The 7,500-nt window shown below is 32.6% G+C and overlaps 1 protein-coding gene across 12 annotated transcripts in view; it reads right to left on the bottom strand.

The window, feature by feature from the left end:
• The window catches only part of LOC106869300 (uncharacterized), a 309,763-nt gene that overhangs the window by 64,193 nt on the left and 238,070 nt on the right, over positions 1–7,500 (bottom strand). For all 12 annotated transcript variants that reach the window (XR_016242508.1, XR_016242509.1, XM_089354696.1 and 9 more), the window contains 4 exons: positions 5,303–5,625; positions 2,530–2,583; positions 535–673; positions 159–274 (listed from right to left, as the gene is read on the bottom strand). Coding sequence is in view for 10 of the 12 variants with exons in the window: in XM_089354696.1 (XP_089210822.1) it covers positions 159–274; positions 535–673; positions 2,530–2,583; positions 5,303–5,625 (632 nt within the window). In the remaining 2 variants the exon portion in view is untranslated. The remainder of the gene's footprint in view (positions 1–158; positions 275–534; positions 674–2,529; positions 2,584–5,302; positions 5,626–7,500) is intronic.

Raw genomic sequence — 7,500 nt, 5'->3', positions numbered from 1 at the left:
TACATATATGTATATATATATATATATATATATATATATATATATATATATATATATATATATATATATATATATATATATATATATATATATATGCCGAAATACAGGATTGGGAGTGAACTGCGCCATTTAAAGGAAGTTAACATTTATCAACTTACTTGGAATAAATCTAATTTTAATTCTTTTTGTTTTAATACGGCTAAAATTTTCTTTTTACGACTGTACACTAGTTTGAGGCGAAAGTGTTCGTGATCTTTGACAGCTACTACAAGACCTGAAAAATTAAAAGAAAATGTATTCATTGTATTATTTTTTTTTCATTTTGTGAAGCGATGCATGGAAATAATCATAAATAAGTTCTGTTCTTTAAGATCATGCACTCGTACTGTTTTTTTCTTATGTATAGCAATCTTATATTTCTGGTATTTGTAAAAGATTTAGGAAATAATTTTGAAGTATGTATTTCATATCATTTAATATTCTGTTTGCCTCTATAAACCACAGATTAATAAATGAAATAAAAAATAAACTTACTGTTCACTACACGAATAACTCTCCAGGGTAACAGGAAGGCTAGAATGAAGACAAACTCCTCTATCTTATATCTTGGAAGGCCATTTACGAATATAAGATCTACAATGAAGGAAACTATCAGGATAGCGGCATCAAATACCTGCAGAAAATATAAAGAAATATATAATGACATTTTAGATATGAAGAAAAACCAGTTGTTTGTTTTAAGAATGATAATATACACACAAATTAATATTACATTATTTCTTTCTCTCTCCCTCAAATGTCTCTCTCTCATCTCTCTCTCTCTCTCTCGCTTATCTCCCCCTCTTTCTCTCTCTCTCTATTTATATATATATATATATATGTGAGTGTTAGTGAATGAGAGTGTGTGTGTGTGTATATTTTCATGTTCATCCAGAGTTCCTTAATATTCAACTCTTGTTTAATTCTTTTATGTTCCTTTACAAAATATAACAGTGCATAGATAAACATATAGAAATGTTTACGGCAACGCATTGGTATTCTCTCTGTAACTGCTAACATCCTTTTGATAAGCGTGGTTTACAAAGAAATTGAGTTGCTGATCACATCTTTGTTGCATTATATTTCTCTCAAAATTTTTCTCCTCTTCTTTCTCTTGTTTTATTTTCGCTCTTTTTTTCCCATCCTTAAAACATTGTCCCGCTATATTTTTATTTCATCTTTCCCTCGTTTGTTTTATTCTAATCTATGTATATTTCATAACTTTTATTAAATACAAGTTCTTCAATTTCTTTTTCACCTTTTCTTTCCCTTCCTAATTCACTCCTTTCTCACACTGTCATAAGATTGTACTTTCCAGGTAACATTTTACCTTTTATGACATTATGTCGATCATCCTTAATTTATATTTTATTTTCTCATATATTTTTAAGCTTCTTGAAATTTGTATATATTTTCCAAAGATCTTCATCATTTATGACATCTTAAGTAACTTGTTAAATATCTGATCTTAAATTTTCCTTTTTCTTTTCATACGTTAAGCTTCCGTTCTTACTATTTCTATCACTATTTTACTTCGAAGATTCGATTAAATTTCTTTAATGGAATCAATAACATTTTTCACCTGTCTGAGATATTTCCTCGACATTCACCTCTCTAACCCAAAGCATTCATCGTAAACCCTTTTCATTGGAGCGGTTTTTTTTAACGTATTTCCACTGTTCTGTAAGGGACCATTTATCTATAAATACATTTCAGGAATGGATAAATAGTCAATAAATACTGTTGGGCAGTAGTTTTATTGGTAAGTCGGTAAATATTCTTCACATGCTTACCTCATTTCAATAAGATATCTTAGTACAAGAAATTTTTTCTAAAGCCCTTACAATACAGCTTTCAGTAGATCTTGATCCAGTAACTTCATTTTAACCTTATTGTCCATTTGACTTTTGACTCCATATTAAATTCTTGTGATACGTTATAACGGCTTAACTTTATATTCTTGCGCCGCTACTTCAACCAGATACTACAGACACGTGATAAGAATGTCGTAGTAAAAAACTGAAAGACAGGGTTTCACACACAGCCAACCAGTACGAAACCTATAGACAGACAGTCCGAAAATGAGATGGCTGGCTAATATTTATAGCCTCAGATCATCACTCTAGGGAATCTATCCTCAATATGTAATAACAGTTGCTTCAGATAGAACCCTATGGAAAAGGTGCATGAGGATTCTATCTCCATCACCCTCCCATAAGTATTCTTGCTCAAATGAATATATTTCTTAAAGTTTGTTGTATCATTATTTGTGAATAAACTTATTCTATTAGCATGTTTACAATTGTCCCATTACCTTTAGCCAGTATTTCTGCTTGGTTTACCTAGAGATAATGTTATTTGTTGTATCACATTTACAAATTCCTTGTCATCTCTAAGAAATATCCAATTCATTCTTTCAGACATATAAGACTTATACATGCGCATACGATTTAAAAGAAAAGTAAGGAATTCATCTGATGGCTAACTTACCTCCAATTTTCCTTTAAAAAATCTTGTGCCGAAACATATCATTTTTAATAACGTCTGTAAATATATGTAAAGCCAAATATAGAATGCTTAAAAACAGTAAAGCACAGACAAAAAAATGGGAAAGTAGATAAATCATTGTTAATATCTATATTTCTGTTGCACAAACACTATTCGTAGCACACCTCTTTATGCCAGACAAATGTTCGGTATGTTTTTTACATATATGCAAGCAATTTCAGGTTGAATTTTTAATAAAAATGCTATGGAAAATAAGAAATACCATAAAAAGTATGTCAGCTGAAATACTGATACTAACAATGTGTGCATAGCAATGGCATGATTGAAACAAAGATGTAAGAGGGAGAACGGAAAGCACGCTGTGATATCTTATTACAACTTAATATATATGTCACGCATCAGTTAACAGGGTACGTACATGTTATAGAAAAATAAACGAAGATTCACACTAATTTTAATTATTGAACACAAATCCTGGCAGGCGATTACACATATAAAGATTATCAATCATCAGGATATATATAATTTTCTAACATAATGGATTGCAAGTTACGTAGCTTACTGGTTAACATTAGGTTGTGGGTTCGATCTCAGGACTGGGCATTACAATGTCCTATTTGAGCAAACAAAGATCAGTTGGCTTTGATCTAGTCTATTCAAATGAAACCTAAGACTAACAGTCTGCAGGTACAGCTTCTCTTCAGCTGTCACATACTCGATGTTCCTCTAGGTTTAGGCTGAGTTGGTGACTATGCCTACTTTTAACGACATAAAAAAAATGGCAAATGTGTTGTAAAATCTGACAGGTCAGACTTGCTTGTGTGAGACATCTGATCTAATAAAATTGAAGCACTATAAAACATACAACCATGAGAATAGTAGTGCAAAAGGCACACACAACCATGTCTGTATTATTAGACAATTGCAAAAAAATGTTAAAACAAATTCACAACTCTGCTAGAATTCGGTACAAATTCTTCATGGTTCAAAACGTTGCTTACGTTTACTCAACCTGATATATATATATATATATATATATATATATATATATATATATATATATATATATATATAAGAGATAGATAGATACATAGATAGATAGATAGATAGATAGATAGATAGATAGATAGATAGATAGATAGATAGATAGATTGTTTATAATTAGTGCAAATGTAATGGAGGCCAACTACTTCAGTAAAGATATTTACAAATTACATACACATAAGGATATTACAGAAAATAACAATACTAGGATAGTTTTCCTACTTGTCTTAACGCATGAATATAATAAATATTTCTAATTTAGGTACAAATCAGAAATTTTGAGAGGGAGTAAGTCGATATCACCGACTCTTCTAAATGATTGATACTTTATCTTATCAAAACCGAAAGGATAATAAGCTAACTTGATATTGGTGGTATTTGAAATCAGAACATAATGAGCCAGAACAAGCTGAAATTGGATGCAACAGTATCATTGTAATAGCAATGGTATCATTGTAATAGTATCATTGTAACCAAAGAAGAATCGAACGGATTACACCACGTTCTTAGGAAAATTCTATGCAGCAGAAAATATCATTGAGACTAGAATAGACAGTAAACTTCAGCAAATAATTAAATTTAGCCGTGTTCAATATGCACAGGTATATAGGGAGAGGCACACATATATAATCACATAATATACGTCGTAGGAATCAAGTTTATATGGAAGTTTGATTGCGTAATATGCCACTAGAAGTGAAGACAGGAAAACTGAAAGAAAATATCATTAGCCATTAGCTATAAAAATAAGCAAAATAGTGAAAAAGTTAAATATAATATGAAAGAATCACAGTTAAAGGTAGGAAGGCATCGAAATAAATTCTAAATTATAACAGATTAACTAGGAATAAGTGAGTGACAGAAGCATATATTACAATCCGGATTTGATTTGTTTTGCACAATGGAATGTTTATCGCTCATTATTTTAGTTGGTTACTATATCCGAGTCTACTTCAACTTGACAGATGCGTCAAAATCACTTTAATATATTATCATAAGTGGAGAGAACATGATACAGTCAGCGGATTGTCCTTCACTATTACATAAAACTAAATTTTTACTTTCCAACATGAATTTTATTCGACAAACTCTTGTCACATGACAAGTAGGAGCAGATGGATAATTTTGAAATGACGACAAGAAGACTAGTCAGATATTGGATGACAACGACATTCTACGTTATATTTTGTGAGCTTACAGTCTAAGATGCATTTTTTAAAACTTAAATAGGTAAGCAAATAGATTAATAAAACATCCTGGAAAATGCTAGGATAAAACCTTCCATGGTCAATATAATAAATATTTAAAACTAACTATTTTGTTTGTTCTACCAAATCTGTAAGCATGTGTGTGTGTGTATGTGTGTGTGTGTGTGTGTGTGTGTGTGTGTGTGTGTGTGTGTGTGTGCACGTACCTGCGTGTTTGTGTGTGTGTGTGTATATGTAATTAGAGATTGACGATAAACGCCATGTCAGACACTCTCGAGGCTTCGCTCACTTTTATAACTACCTGCCAATTAAACAATGAAAGTATATATACATATATACGTACACGCAAACCATCACACACACATTCCACATATGAATATAAATTCTCGGATATATTTTGTTTACACAATTGTTGGTTATTTATGTGAAGTGCATTTTATCGGTTACCATTTTTTTTTTCTTAAAATATAATGAATAATGGAAAAATAAAAGTGCATATTTACACCAGCGACTAAGACTGCAAGTATGGAGATACTGGCCAAATGGAAGGCGTGCCCTATCTCTTCCTCGAGCGTATGAGAGCCGGGTAACCGCACATGAACATTCCACTTTTCCATTATAGGGTCGACGTCGGCTGCACGTCGCGAGCGGGTTGGACGGGTTGTGTTGGGCACCGAGCTATTCTTGGGCCACGTCATTACGGAGTCTAGAACTTTTTCATAAACATAGATCAAGTGCTCCTGCATGCCTTCCATGTCTGTGGGGTATTTGTTCCTGAGTTTATTTATAAATGAATCACTAAGTTTTTCTGTTTCTTGCAGCGTGTCTGAAATGTAAACAAAAAATACAAAATGAGATTTTCCATGTATAATGTTTAGAATATTTGTCTCACTGAAACAGTAAATATTATGTAAACATGGTAAAATACTCGATTTATATTAAATTAATTATGATTAAATGTTTTTTCAAAGCTAATATGCTCTTAAATCTAACTTCGTATAAAATATGACACACACTTAGATCAGAGTGTTCGACTCTTTTGCAATTCAAAAACAGTTACATATACAGAAAAATGCCAGATTGGTTATCATCTATTTCAATATTATTTTTTTTCTGAAAAAGCTTGATGTACAGAAACGTATATGCATAAGACACACATACACACACATATATGATGTGTGTGTGTGTGTGTGTGTGTGTGTGTGTGTGTGTGTGTGTGTGTGTGTGTGTGTGTGTGTGTGTGTGTGTGTGCGTGCGTATGTGAACTGCAACCATCACATTTTTCTTTCAAATTCTGAAATGTAGATCTTAATCTAAATGCATTCGGAAAACTTTGCAAGACAGCTATGATAAATATTCAACGTATTCATTTGCACATGAAGTACAAAGTATTATCGACTAATAAAGTTAAGAGCTGCTGTAAAATAAATTTACAAATATTTCATGAGATATACTTGATGGTAATATTGGATAAAATTGATAAAATATGGTTAGAGAGAGACAAGGAGTATGAAATACAGAATAAGATGTCAAAACAGAAGTGGATATTGAAAGAGAGATGCAGACAGAAGGTAGAAGTTAACGAAGAAAAGAAAGATTATTACGAACATTAGAGAGATGAAAATAGAAGATGGCTAGGACAGAAATATGTATAAAGAATTGAAGAGTATAAAGAAAAAAATAGAAAAGTGTGAATTAAAAATCAGTTTATACACACACATACACATCCACATCCACGCACACACAGACATAGATAGCCACGCACACACTCATACATATCCATGGACACAAATACGAACTCACTTGCATACATAAACACAGGGTCGCACACCCATATAGACATGTACAGATGCAAATGTATGTACGTGAGTATCTGTTAATCGAATGCCAGTTTCAATCATTCTGCCCTGCCTTCAATGTTGTTGACGGTCAGCATCCATTTTTAACATATCTTCGTACCGTCTACCGCTGCATAGAGGCGGTGGACAAAGGTCACTGTATAGAATCAATCTATATCAAAATCGAACTCTCCAAATGTAAGGCATAGCAGCTTGTAGTCATGAAACCAAGTCCTTCGACTGCATCGCAATGAATTACTTTCAGAACAACGTGAGAATTACTTGTGTGTGTAGGTCACACTAGAATATTTTCATAAAGTAACTGCAAAGATTTCAGTTACAGTAATGGCTGGTGAGACGATATGGATGCTGCTCACCAGAGATGAATTACGAGATCAGATGTATGGAGTTGCAGGACGCTACTTCTGACCATACTTTTTAGTGTTGGCTGCGTAAGGATGAAGCTGGTGTACTGAAAATGTAGATGGCAACCAGGCGAGATCAGTACATAATCAGGGAATATGCTCGCCGCCAATACTATTGTCATAATAATCACATTGGCATCGTCCACTTTCATATCGTGATTGTTGTGTGAACCCAAAAGTGGATGTTCAACCATGGAAGACCACATTGTTAATGAAGTGTATATCATTGTCGCATTCGGATGGGCAACTCAGATACAAACATACATAGACACATGCAAATATAATTTGCGTATGTGCAAGAGTGTTCAATAAAATCGGAGAGAGGAAGAGACAAAACTGTGTAATAAGTCAAAGCGTACAGTGTGAAAGGAAATTTAGAAACCAAGGTATCAAAAATCAATACAGCCAAAGAAATCTGCTAAAACATGACTATTAATT

The sequence above is a fragment of the Octopus bimaculoides genome, chromosome 7 (genome assembly GCF_046866305.1).
Source record: "Octopus bimaculoides isolate indiv1 chromosome 7, ASM4686630v1, whole genome shotgun sequence".
Taxonomy (NCBI): domain Eukaryota; kingdom Metazoa; phylum Mollusca; class Cephalopoda; order Octopoda; family Octopodidae; genus Octopus; species Octopus bimaculoides.
Note: the sequence above shows the minus strand (reverse complement) of the source record. Positions and strands in the feature narration are given on the sequence as shown.